Raw genomic sequence first — 13,734 nt, 5'->3', positions numbered from 1 at the left:
ATAGCTTGAGACTAATCATTTAGGACTATCAAAAGGGTGCCATTTAGTTAATTTAGCCTGTTGTTTTAGTATTTTTTTAGTATATTAATTTAAAAGTAGTGGCTAAGTATCTCTGAAGCTAATATATTATTATAAAATTTTAAAACAAAAATCAATTTCTTCAGCTTTTAGCTCTTAGTTCTTTTTCTTTTTTTCTTCTTCCTCTTGGTCTCTTACACACTATATGAAGATTAAGAATCTTACAAAGCTGATTTTAAGGTATTTCTCAGGTATTTATCCTATTAAACAGAGAGAAGGATGGAAAGAGACTCAGATTTAATCCCTCAAATTAAATCTGGATTTTTGTCATTTAAACTGAAAAATGTGATGACAATTTTATCACGTATTCCATTTGATCTGAAGGAAGTATTTAGGCAAAACATGTAACAAGATTCCTCCACCACCTCACCCTACTCTTCTCATAGAAGCCAGAAGTGACCAGACTCRTCTGGTTGGGATGTAGTCTGTGCATTGTCTTTATTTTAATTAAAGTTATTTAATAGTTACCTTAGTGTCAGTGCTATGTACTGTATTGATGCTCCTGTTCGTATGAAGCAGAATTTAAGCCGCAAAGGGGCTTCGACAGCAGTTGCTTGACACGCTTAGCTGGGGCCTGAGATAGGAAAGAGGAAGAAGGAAGGGGCCTGTAGCAGAGGAGGGTTTTGACATCTGCATCCTGGGGCAATTCCAGAATCCTCTATGAGCTGAGAGGAGCAGTGACCACAGACTTGCCCAGCTTGTGCTTTCAGCAGGGAGGTCGCTCGGAAGAAATGGCTCAGGGTAAAGCARACGTATACAGGAGATTATTTGGTCACACAGCCTGTTCCTGTTCCCCAAGAGTCACTGCAGGTCCTGCCTGCAGTGCTGAATGTATGCTCTGTGCCAAATTTTTAGCAAATTTTATCACCTTTTTAGAGTTACTAATCTGTTCCTGTGAAACAAAACAGCTTTTGATTTCATACAAAAGCAACGATAAGCAGGTAAATATAATAGAAAATATAAGGTTATATATATATCATAAAAGGCTATATCTATATAAAATTCTATATCCTTTCTAAAACCAGTGCAAAGATTGAAAAATATCTTAAAACAGCAGTGTGTGAAAAYGTATAGCAGCCTCCCAGTTTCAGATGCTTTTAGCCCCCCTGCAAACGAATCCCATTATTCCTGCTGAATGCTGTCAGACGAGAAGAAAAACGAGATTTGCAGTGTACATTGGTCTCCATGGCACTAATTGGACCTGACAGCCGAGTGTTTAGAGAATTCCATTTCTGCTCTCGATAAGCACAGGCCTAGTTAATTCACTAAGTAACCTTTATTAAATTGAGCAGATGGGAAATGGCATTTTTCTTTTTCTTGCATCAGACCAAGGTTAGGAAAAGGTCACTGAGGTTTCCCAAGGGATCCGCGATATGAAGCGTGCAGAGTGCAGTGCGTCGAGCCTGCRCCTCCTTTCCGAGGATAGTCTGCGCTTACCTCAGCGCGGGGCCTTGCTGCCTGCCAGGCTCAGCCTTGCCCAGCCTTGCTGCTCCGCGCGGCGCAGGGGAGCACGCCGGGCGCCCTGCACAGGAGACGGCCAGATCGCACCGCACRACCAAATCCCGTTTGGGTCAGCCCTCCTCCTCCTCCTCCGCGAGGTTATTTAGGAAAATCTCACAGAGAGGGACTGCGCTCTGAGAGCAGCAGATGCGGTGCGGGGAGCGAGGGCGGATGGAGGCAGTGGCAGCTGTGGACTCTCATGCTCACCAGTGGCACGGACCGCACTGGTGAGCATGAGAGGGCTCCATCATTTCATGTGGGACACTATGATAATTTCATGTGGGGTAGCCAAGGAAATTCAGGAAATTCCTAACAGATGGGACGCCCTAASCACCACCAGGAGGTGCCATCAGTGGCAGTCGTTATAGGGAACAACACTGGTTAAGAAACTGTGATAATAAATCAGTTATTAAATCTGGGAATGTGCAAGATGCTATGAAGCAGCATGAGCAACTTAATCACTTGCCACTTTCTTTCAGAAGGTTCAGTCTTGTTTATATTTGTTTTGCAGTGGCTCGATGACTGCAAGAGAACATTTGGTACTGATGATGGCATTCATGGCGCTAACACAGACGCTCAGGTAGGTGCAGCTCTCTTAGGAGTCTCTGCATGTGAGAGCTGAAAACACAGAAGTGATGCACAAAACTGGCAATATTTGCAAAGAGATTAAAAAGATGTAGCAAGCTTTTCATTTCCGTTATCATGCTATCTTCTCAAAACTGTGACTCTTATGAAGTAGTGCTCTAATACAAAGGCCTTCTTTTAATAAAGGTCAGCAGGCAGGCTTGGGGGCTGAGCTTAATAACACTGAGCAGATAAGCAGGGTAGATATCATCTGTGTCCCAGCAAGGCTGTTTTTATGCTGCCGTTTCTAGAAGGAAAAGGATTGACATTCTGCTTATGTGCCCAGATAAGCTGTCTAGCCAAAAGCCTCTACAGGACTTAATATAATTAATGCCATATAAATATACATGACCTTTCTGGAGCCATTATTTGGGTGAGAAGGAGTGGAGAGCTACGCAGCAGGATGGTAGAAATCTCATGAAAAWTTTCTGTCAAATGTAATCGAACATATAATGAAATATAATCAAGCACGTATCCATRCTAGTTAAATATTTTGTATATATTTGCATGCATGATTTTTTTTTAGCAATAGATGCATAGGATTTTTGCTGTAGAAAGAAAAAGCAAATCCCAGCGGTATCCATAGCTGGTAGTTAATACAGGGATGTGAATCTTACCATCTAGAGTCCTGTAACAGGAACAGTGAAAGAGACAGTAGAATCACAGCTAGCAAACCAGTGTACATTTGCCCCAGTGCCATTTTGAAAAAAGCATTTAAAAAGAAGGAAAAAAAAAACAAGAATGTATCTCTGGATTTCTGATACTTATGCACAAAAGGGCTTGAAGTTTGATCCACCTTCTTCATAGGTAAATACATTAGACCTTGATACTAACGCGTATCTCCAAAATGTTGAAGGTGTACTGTGTTAAATAGAAGAGACCTGAGTCCTGAGCATCAAAGAAACACATCCCAAACCTAAACTGCACAGGGGAGAATTTGATTCCTTTTATTCAGTCTGACTTTATTCGTTGAGCCACTTGGTCTCATTTCTACTGCTGAAAATGCTCCGTTTATGTATTTGTCTGTATTCACAATGCTGTTGTTTATATCCCCTGAGAAGCCACTGTAACAGAACTGTGAAGGTAAATGTTACTGTTCCCATCATACAGCTAGGTGAACAGAGCACTGAAGGGGGTTCTTACAGAAGACTCAGAAGTTACCAAGCATAAGATCCTTAGAAATAGAGAAATGAAGTGTGGGACTGATTAGCCTTTTCAGTCAGCCAATGAATGCTTACATTTTGTAAGTGGTGGTGTGCCCAGAAATAAAAACTGGGCCTCCTCCATTCAACAGATATTCTTCATTCACTAACACAAACAAGATTTTTTTTACTATTTTTTTTGCTTTGCGGTCAGCACAGCTGAGGAATAGTGCAGCTCTGTTCTGGCTCGCGCATCACCAGCAGCTTGCAAGTAAATCTAATTATTGGGTTTTTACTATTAGTGGTAACAGGGCAGCCTGCAAGAATGCGTCTGCACTGGCCGGCAGGGCTGTGTTTGTGCTCAGCACTGGCCGGCAGGAAAGGCTGCTCCGTGGTAAAGGGAGCAAGTCTGATGGGAAAGTCACTGAAGCTGCACAAAACCAGTTTTAAATAAAAATATTGAATATTGGGAATAACTAACCTGAAAGTRTGCTTCTCTCCTCCCTTTTTTATTCCATGTAATAATAATGAGGCTTGAGTTAAGAACACAGGACTCATGTCCTCTGCTTTCCCTCAGTCTTGTCTCAGTGCTCCATGGAAATCTGCCATAAAATCCTTGTTGACTTTGGCAGTTCAAGATCTTACCTCTCCAAAATGCTCTGTGCATCAGGCCTAACTACTTATTTGATGGCTGAGCTCTGTATATGATARTAAAATTAGTGATGTCTATAGTCCATTAAGCATGCAGTCTGTAACTATGAGCTTGATAAGCCTTCATTGCTTCTATCTGTTGTAATCAAACATAGATATGACATTCCTCACATGCTTATCTTGTCTTTTGTACTCGTGTGAAGGCCACCGGGGGTACATTCAGCACCGCACAAACCACAGAAGTGCACTCCCTGCCCCAGCCTAAGGGAGAAGTTTGCTGACATTTTCTCTTCCTGCCCTTCTCTCCTAAACATTTTACATCTCAAATACAGAAATGTTAAACTATGACCCATTTTTGGCCAGAACTACCATGGTTCAGAATAAGTAAAACGCACAGTACAGATGTTCAGACTTAACCGTTCTTTATTTTCCTTTTATTTTATTTCTTAAGCTTGCATACCTTTAAGGCTGTGTAACTGAGAATGCAAACTGGCAAGGAAGGGTTGTAAGGTGAACTGGGGCCCGTGCTGTGGGACAGCAAAGCTAGTGTAATCTGTGGCAGCAAGGGCATACGAACTGCACCTCAAACGCAATCTGTTCCTTGTTTCCACCCTTTGGAGCATGTTACTTGTATTTCTTACTCCATTTGACCCGGGACATCTTTTACCCTAATTAAAATGATTTCCTACACTAATTCTTGGTCTTTTTTTCTTCCTTCGTATTTTTGTGACCTGCTCATCTGCTTGCTTAGCAAATGGAAATTCTAGCAGTAAGTGATGGTTCTTAATTTACAGAATACTTAACCCTGCTAGTCAACACCTGGTCTCCATCTGTCTCTTGTCCATTTGTGACCAAATGACGTCATGTAAATAGACTATTACAGCAGTGCCGTGTGCTTCAGTTTGCGTAATCTAACCCATTAAACTGTTGCTACTTGTAGAAAACAGAGTGCTGTAGTTAGAAGTTAATAAAAGATTATTCCATTGCCATTAGCTTTTATGTCTGTATGTGAAGCAGCATTGACATYGTCTCCACTCTGACTAGTTTTACATGCGTAAAAACGCAAGACATTTCACAAGCTAATAATACTGTTCCAGTCCTTTAAAAATATATCGTGGGATTTTCTAGAAGAAAATCACAACTTGCATTATTGTTATGCATTCTTATGGAATTATTCTCTTCTGTCAGACAGTAGCAAGCTAAAGGCCAGGTTATATATACTGTGCTTTACATATTTGTATTAATAATTAGGAAAGATTCTATACTTATACGCCTCAACTGTTTATGTTTGGTATCAGACCTTGAATTTAAGACACTGAAATATAAACAGTAAGAATAAGCAGTCTTATAGTCTTCCTTTAGAACGTGACATTTTAAAATGTCATTTGAATCCTTTTTTTTTTTTTYCCCTGCTGGAAATGTGACTTCTTATTAAAAGTAAATGTTTAACCTGCAAGAGCACAAGGCTGCTTACAAATCAAGAGCTGTAAGATGCTTTCATCAGCTTTTTCGTAGCTTTTTGCTATATTAACTTGTAAACCTTTTTGGTATTTTTATCAATAAGCAAATAACTACTATTAATTTTGCACAATCTGTACAAATTGTCTATAATTTGTTGTCTCTGGTCGTGGATATTAGATGATGTTTTGCGTTTCCTGAAGTAATATTGCCATTTGCATTTGTAGGAGCTGGAGCTGTGTCGGAGGCTGTACAAGTTGCACTTTCAGTTGCTGCTTCTGTTTCAAGCCTATTGCAAACTGATCAGCCAAGTAAACACCATCCGAAAAGAAGCTGAGGTAAAGGACATCACGTCATTGAGCTACTTAGAGTTGACATTTTAAAGCTAAACAATTGAAAATACATTTTGCTAACATTTTTATCAGCAGGACATCTTCTTAGAACCTGAAAGAGTGCACTGCCTGTTTTTGTAACCAGTTATTAAAAGATTTAAGTAGAACTTGCAAGAATTTTCTCACATTTAATTATCTGTGTTGATTCGTGTAGTACTTGAAAGCTTTTAAATAGACAGGAGTGCAGGAGTCCTGGGATGACAATTTTAAATATTGCAGCAGGACTCTTGGTGTGTCCTAATCAAGCTACAATCAAGGTGCATCAAGTCTAATCAGCAGAGGAGTTCTGTGGTTAATCCCCTGTCCATCTCCACAGTGTTTCCTATTATGAACAAACTTACTACAAACTGATGATACAATCATAAATAATTCCAGCCACCRTTCAGTTGTGCTGCAACCTTAGCCCCTGATTGAAGAAGCTCAGTTCGGAATGCATCCTGGACATCTGTTTTAGTTGTAGTGACTTTATTAGGAAAARAAATATATCATTGAGCTGTGCACACATAGCACATAGATGATGTCAATATATTCTGCTGGGTAACTATACCTGTGTTCCAGATTTTTTTCTTCATATTTAGGCTGTACTGGTAGTAGCACCATTTTTGTTTTACTTTGCTAAGTGTTTAACTCTCCTTGTCAGTTTTATGATTGCAAATGATATGGGGAGAACAGAATTTTGCTTTTATGAAACAAATGTTTAAAGAGCTGACTTGRATGGACTGAGTGAAGCTTCTTCCCAGGAAAGCCCAGATTCCCAGCGGATCCATACACTGCCCCTTACACTGTCTGCATACTCAGCAGCTTGGCCTTGCATGTGCTGTTTCTRTGTCTCATGACTGTGGAAAGAGAAAAAATGTGTAAAGTGTCTATTCTGCTAAAAGTTACCTTGCCAAAGCTGGGTTTAACTATAGAAGCTCCCTCTTACTGCTTGCTTCAGGTTATAAATATGTCTGAAGAACTTGCCATGCTGGAGAATTGTCTGAAAGAAGCCGAGTCTGCCTCCGACAGCGGTATCGAGGAAATCGAGATTGCAGAGGCTTCCCAGGCCAGCACCGAAACCGCGATTCACTCCCTCATTGAGTCCCTGAGGAGCAAAGAGTTCGTGTCAGCTGTGGCTCAGGTCAAGGCTTTCAGGTAAGTTGGTGTGGATGATGCTTTTGCTAAGGGGGCTTCTTMATTTAAAGGTAGGCATGAGTCATTTGTTTGGTTTTGATCTCTCCCTAGATGTCCTTATTGAAAAGGACAAGCGCGGCTGCTTCATGACTGCTCCTTCATAGACATTTTGCAATTTAAAAAATACAGTTCCAGTAATGTGTGGTTTTTTTATCTTTGAGAAAATGATACTGTTAACTGCCAAGACTCTAGAGAAGAAACATTTTTTTCTATCTTCKGTTCAAATATCTGTTTAAAGAACATTTTTTAAAAAAAGTATTTATTTAAATGACAATTACGTGCTTTCCAGGTCCATTTGGCCCAATGACATCTTTGGCAGCTCCGAAGATGACCCCATCCAGACTCTGCTGCACATCTATTTCCGCCATCAGACGCTCGGCCAGACGGGCAGCTTTGCCGTAGTCGGCTCCAACCAGGATATGTCGGAGGCCAGCTCCAAACTGATGGAACTCAACCTGGAAATCCGGGAGTCTCTGCGCATGGTGCAGTCCTGCCAGCTTCTAGGGAAGGTCAAACCGGCCGTAAATCTGGTGAGCGCTGGATTCTGAAGAGCTGTCTCCTGGAGAAGAACCTGCTGAAGACGCTTCAGACTATTATCGAGCACCTTCTGTTTTGGTTTTGTGAGAGCTGGGGAGAGAGGAGACCCTCTAGCAACCCCAGTGACCAACGCACGGTTTCATCACAGCAAGAAATTATTTAATCAGAGGCAAGAGATCTGAAAATGGAAGTCAACCATCCCGCTTGACTGCTCTTTCTACACAGTAGCTGTACAGGCAGTAGTATTTCTCTTTTTTTATTTGAATATACGTAAAAGAACTACACGAAAGGAAAGGGCTTAAACGTAATGCATACATTYGCATTCTTTCCTGTTGTAACAGAACAGTAAATGGTGGTTGCAGTAACAGCCTCTCAAGGTTGGATCAACATAAAGCAGGTGAGATGAGGCTAAAATCAAGGCTGCTTTATTTTGGCTGAAGACCTGCAAGGCTTCCTGGCTTTCCAGCAGTAGCAAATATAATCAGCTAGTACCTGATGAGACACTTGGAAAGGTCATCAAGAATGTGCAGTCAAAGCTGAGCAGAATGGCTTAGGGCTGCAAAAACCAGTGACTTCTCAATGTTTTATTTGCTTTCTTTTGTCTGTACTGAGGAAATGATGTATGTGAGTTAGAGTGTATGGCTATGTGACAGTTGCTTTTTGATGGTATGGATGATTGTTAAATAAGGTCTCAGAGCATGCTTCAAAGAGCTGCAAGATTATTTTTGAAGAAATTTTATTTTATTAGATCTAATCCTCCTAGTGTGTAAATGTTAGGACATTTAATAATATTTTAAACTGGGATTTCCCAGTGTTTCTAAAAGAAATAATATATCTGTTAACTTTATTGGAATGCTGCTCAGTTCTCTGATCAGTGCATACGTTACAAATATTGATAACAACTAACCAAAAAGTAGCTGCCTGCAGAGACTTTAAAATGTATATTAAAGGTGTATGCTGCCCATCAGCAACTCTCCTTAGAAGAAAGAAGTTAACTTATTTTATTCTGTATATATTCTAGAAACTGTATAGTGCAAAACCAGTATTTTTCTTGTACATTTGTGCAATGCACTGTTATGACAGTAGGTGTATAGAGCTATGAGGGAAGGGGGAGGCTCCCTGGTGGGAGTCACGGGCAGGGCTCAGACCACAAGTTGGAAGCACAACCGTGYGTCTGCAGGACTCCAGCCTAAGGAAGGGGGACTATGGAAGAACAGCAACGGCTACCAAAACATGCAAACAGGCAATATACTCATAGCTCAGTGTCGAGGGCTGTAGCATAAAATGAACTGGATTCTGCTGAAACCAATAACGTTTTGTATTAAAAAGAAAAAAAAAAAAAGAGAAAAAAAATAGAATGTAGTCCCATAACTCCTGTGATTTGAAAGGAACACCCAGTATTTTTATATACATCTCTTACCCACTGTGATTTTTTTAATGGGCTCTAATTCCAGAGTTTAGAATGTAGAATTGAAATTCTTAGCTCCGCCTTTTGGGGGGAATTGGACCCCACTAGAAATGTAATTATGCTGAAATGCATTAATGGAAGGCACTGTGCACGCTGTTGGACTGCTGACAGTAGTTATGTTATCTTAACAAGCTCTGTAACTGGTCAAGGCACATCCATAATCACTGTATTTTTTTTCCTGACCCCCATAAAATTGAATTATTTTGATGGTTTGTGGTACTGTAGATGGTGTTCTTTATTTAATAAGTATTTACTGGGGATAAGTAGTTTTATTTAGTGGTGCATTACACTTTTATTTACATCATCTTTTACCAGCTTTTTTTTTTTTTTTTTGTAAAAATAAAAGACATTGTATCTATCATCTTGTCTATTTTACAAGCCACGGATATATTTAAGTGTTTAAATATTTGAGTCAGCTAAGCACTGACAGTATTAGACTCATCAATCCTAATTGATGCATTTTTTTTTTCCTATATCCTGACAAATTTATATATATTTTTTTTTTCTATATCCTGGCATTTTCCTGGGCATCTTCCTCACCTGGCCTCCTTAAGAGGAGAGCCTTAAGCCAGTTTGGTTGCARTTCTTTTTGCTCGTTTGGCCTGTAGCTGCTTCTCAGAAAGCTGCACGAGCTGCTGGATGAGAGGTACGTGCCAAACCTACAGCTGTGGTAAAGGATATTGTCCCAAAACAGCTGCAGATCAGACCTGCTTTGTACTGCATACACATTCACTTGAGCTGAGCTTAAAAATACCTAAAACACCCAAAGCTGCTTCAGAAACCAAAACAACGTCACGAGACAGGCTAGGGGGCAAGTTCACGGGGTACCCGATGGAAGGACAGCGAGGAGCCTGTTCTTGCTGCCCGGCACAGCCACACGTGCATGGGGAYGAGGAGGACACGGCGAGAGGTCCAGGGGGAAGGACACGGGGCTGTCCCGGAGCACGGAGCAGCCGGTGGCTGGAACGTGTAAGCAGAGGGCAGCGAGAGCTGCTCCTGCTGCTGTCCCATTCCCGTGGCTAAGACCCCAAAGCTGCTCCAGGTGACGAGCTCCTCGCAGGACAGCACCTGCTTCCCTCAGCAGCCCCTTCCCGCTCCGTTCCCACAGCCCCTCCAGCCTTTCTCCGCTCCCGGAGCCAGGGCTGGGGCTGCGGTTCCCMTTTCTGCCCTTCCTGGGAAGCACCTCGCAGGGCAGCACGCACCTTCCTTACACGTGTGACCCTGCCTTAGACCCACTCAGGACACCTCCGGCTTTTGCCTTCTCCCCAACTCTCAGCCATTCTCCTACCTCACAACTGTTTCTTAGGACAAACTGGGATCCAGAGGCCAATTGCTGCCCCTTCCCAGGGCTCTCCAGCAGCCCCTCCAGGCTTCTTCCCAAGTCTAACCCAACCCCTAAACCACGCTCAGGCCAGGGCTAGGATTGTGACCTGCCATTAGTGTCCCAGAGGTGACACTGCTCCCAGGACAGCTCCCATGGCCACAGACACCTTCCTTCAGCAGCCCCTTTCTCCAGCCCGCGGCTTTCTCTTAACACTAAACTTCACCCTAAACCATTTCTCAAGCCACTGAGACTGGGACTGTTGACTCAATTAATGCTCTAAATGAGAACAAAAACAAAAGAAGTTCCCCTGGGTCACCCACCTAGCACTGCCCAGGGTTCAGGGAGAAGGAAAGGCCGGAGGTGCCGCTGCTGTGGCAAGCAAACACGGAAGCACATGGAGCAAAGAGCACTGCTCTGTGGGGAACATCTCATGTAGGGCAAAAGTGGGGTTCTTATCCCAGCCTTGGCCCAAAACMTAGTTTGGGGTTAGCAGGAGAAGCCTGGAGGTCCCGCTGCAGTGGGCCTGGGCAGGCCCTGCCAAAGGAAGAAGCCCTGTTGCCTCGGGACCCATCCCTGGCACACTCGGTGCCACTAACCCTGCCTCGGAGCACCGGCGCCTCTCAGCTCCCACAGCCCATGGAGGCCTTCAGCAGCTGCTTAAACTTAGGGCAGCCAGGCCCTCATAGACATGGGGGAACAAAAGCAGCAGTCGTTCTGACCACAACTGGTATTTGGACAGTCAAATGACTATTCTAAGGTGTCCTGAATTTCTCCGCAGGCTGTTACAGTATAATTCCCCCGATGACCACGTTGCATTCAGAGCATCACCCCCGACGCACTGCTTCAAGGCTCTCTGCACCAAAACACTCAGCTGCACTTATTTTTACTAGTTGCCACAGGGCTTCTCAATTAGGCTGCAACACTTAAGTTCTTAAGCTCATCACCAAGRTGAGCAGACTGATCTCAGCTGTTTCAGAAGACTAGATTTTAGAAACTGTAAGACAAACAGGAAAACTTAACTGAAAGGCAGAGACCATAACATCCTTACAGGGAACATGGTGGGGTGCAGGGGAGCACCCAGGGCAAGGAAAGGCTGTAGTCRCACTTCTCAGGTGAGGATAGGACTTACTATGCGAGTCTTTCCTTCGAGCAAGCKAGTAAAGCCAGGAATTTTACTCTGATATAGAAGAAAAACAAAACAAAAAGAACAACTTTCAAGTGGATGGATAAAAAGAAAAGAATTGGATCTGCTACTTGTTCCCAGAACACACCATGCTACTATAGTGATTACAGCATCAATAACTAAAGTCMTCTAGCAACAAAATGGTGTTCAAGTATTAGCCCTTAATTACTGCAGCAATATTAAGAGGCAAGTTAAAACACAAATACACAGTGTGATGAGTTATATATCAGCYGTAGATTAACACCAGCCCTTCTAAAAGGCCACTTGTTGATAGCGAGGACAGCATTAGCCTGCTCTGACACACAATAGCTCCCATCCACAGAGAACAAAGTCCCCGGGCAGTGAGCTGGGCTTTCCTGATGGCAGGGCCCTGTTCAGCTATTCTGCTTAGCACAGTGGGCTTGAGGAAGATAAGTGCAGGCATAAGATTGTTGGAGACAGAGATAAGCCTGTCCTTCCTAAGAAAGTTAAAGAGATTTCCAAAAAGTTTAGTGCAATATAATAATTTCCAGATTAGCAGCTTTATTAACATCCTCAGAAAAGTAAGTTTTCCATAAATTCACCAAGCTTTTCTTAGCTATGAGGTAGCCCAGTGGGGTGTAGGTTTTGCAGCCAGGCAGTTCTGTAGTCCCAGCGTCAACCTGGGAAGTTTGCTGATATTTGCTGAGCCCAACACACAGGCTGTGAACGTTACAGCAACAGCAGCTCTTGGGCAGCATCCCTGGGGATTAACAGGGCTGGTTGTGCCACACAACACAAGAACAGAAAGAGAACCCAAGCAGCAAACCCAATCCCAGAAGGGCATCTAAGTCTAATTCTTCCCCCATGACAGGCTATACCCGAGCTAGACCAAACTCTCAAGCATAAGGCACTTAAGCTGTAGTGCTTTGTGTGTTATCTGCAGCTAAGAGGAAGCCGGGCAGATGCAGAACCACTTTGTGATCGTTTGTGCCTYGATAACCCAGCAGAAGCAAGATTCTTTTCCCAAAACCTTTGCATCCGTGACTCCCTGCCCACCAGCTTGTGATAATTTCCCCAAATGTCCCCAAAGACACATTGGGTCAACCACAAACTTTTTCAGCTCTGGCCTACAGAGCAAGGATGCTACCACAGCTAAGAGCAGACAGGCAGCACGGATAGAAGTGACCTCTCTAYGGTGCCTCTCAATCATATTACTGCGGTGAAGGAAGCTTCCTAAATGGAATATCAATGTGCAAAATAAGTGAATGTTACTAGATGCTTTGTTCAAGAGTGATATTCTGCTTCATACTGTAGAGSTCCGTGATGAATTTTAAGGGGATGAATTTTAAGTCCGTGTTTAATTCAGAGGTAGTAGGAATGGAAGGTGTCCCTTCCCATTCGAGATGCTACAAGGTCCCAAGTCAACGGCTGCCAAGACCCCCACTAATCTGAGAAACACTAATAGGTTCTTCCTCATGAAAATAACAACGTACATCCTCTGACTTGGGCATAAACCTGCCTGATCACTTGGAAGTGCTTTGCAACACCTTTATTCACATGTCTTCTAGCTACACCTCACCAAGCACCTTCAAACAACAACAAAAAAAATCTGCTCTACCCGCAGTTTTGTCGAAGAGCCCTAAACAAAAACACTCCACTCAGATAATGTACTTGAAACTGAAGGTGCTGTCGCAGGAGAGGCGTTTGCCTTTGCATCTCCCGCAGAGGTCTTGGCGATGGGGCCTCTTGGGGTCCACRTGGCGCATCTTCACGGGGCACGTGCACCGCGTCTGCTTGCAGCTCTGCGGGGAAGTGCAGTGGCGGCGAGAGGCGGCGYGGCACGATGCGACACGACGCGACACAACGCGGCAGGGCGGCCCTTACCTGGCAGGTGATGTCCTCCACGCGGTAGGGGTTGTAGGACTTCTGGCAGGTGCGGCAGAACTGGCGGAAATAGACCTGGGGGCAGCGGCGGCGCCGTGAGCCGGGACGGGACCCCACGGTGGGACGGGACCCCACGGTGGGACGGGACCCCACGGTGGGACTGGACGGGGCACGGGGCCTACCTTGTTGGTGCCCTGCACGCACCACACGTAGGCGCTCTCCCAGCGGATGTTGCAGTCCTTGCAGTGGTAGTAGCCGTACTTCTGCTCCAGGAACTGCCGGGAGGGACACGGCCCGTGGGCGCGGGGCTGCGCAGAGCCGCGCGGGGCCGCCCGGCGCCGCCGCGCTCACCTGGAAGC

At 43.8% G+C, this 13,734-nt stretch overlaps 2 protein-coding genes across 2 annotated transcripts in view; one reads left to right on the top strand and one right to left on the bottom strand.

Moving 5' to 3' along the window:
* Positions 1-9,200, top strand: part of FRYL (FRY like transcription coactivator) — an 81,418-nt gene extending 72,218 nt beyond the window's left edge. Inside the window, exons 58-62 of the mRNA XM_026033575.1 lie at positions 2,090-2,158; positions 4,747-4,764; positions 5,681-5,791; positions 6,783-6,979; positions 7,308-9,200. Of these exons, the coding sequence (XP_025889360.1) occupies positions 2,090-2,158; positions 4,747-4,764; positions 5,681-5,791; positions 6,783-6,979; positions 7,308-7,566 (654 nt within the window). The 3' untranslated portion in view covers positions 7,567-9,200. The remainder of the gene's footprint in view (positions 1-2,089; positions 2,159-4,746; positions 4,765-5,680; positions 5,792-6,782; positions 6,980-7,307) is intronic.
* A 3,427-nt stretch (positions 9,201-12,627) lies between these two features.
* Positions 12,628-13,734, bottom strand: part of ZAR1 (zygote arrest 1) — a 1,960-nt gene continuing 853 nt past the window's right edge. Inside the window, 3 exon segments of the mRNA XM_026033559.1 lie at positions 12,628-13,293; positions 13,376-13,450; positions 13,558-13,726. Coding sequence (XP_025889344.1) covers positions 13,150-13,293; positions 13,376-13,450; positions 13,558-13,726 — 388 coding nt within the window. The 3' untranslated portion in view covers positions 12,628-13,149.

This window comes from Nothoprocta perdicaria, unplaced genomic scaffold, assembly GCF_003342845.1.
Source record: "Nothoprocta perdicaria isolate Ctin4 unplaced genomic scaffold, notPer1 scaffold_13, whole genome shotgun sequence".
Lineage (NCBI taxonomy): Eukaryota > Metazoa > Chordata > Aves > Tinamiformes > Tinamidae > Nothoprocta > Nothoprocta perdicaria.
This window is presented reverse-complemented; position numbering and strand designations above follow the sequence as displayed.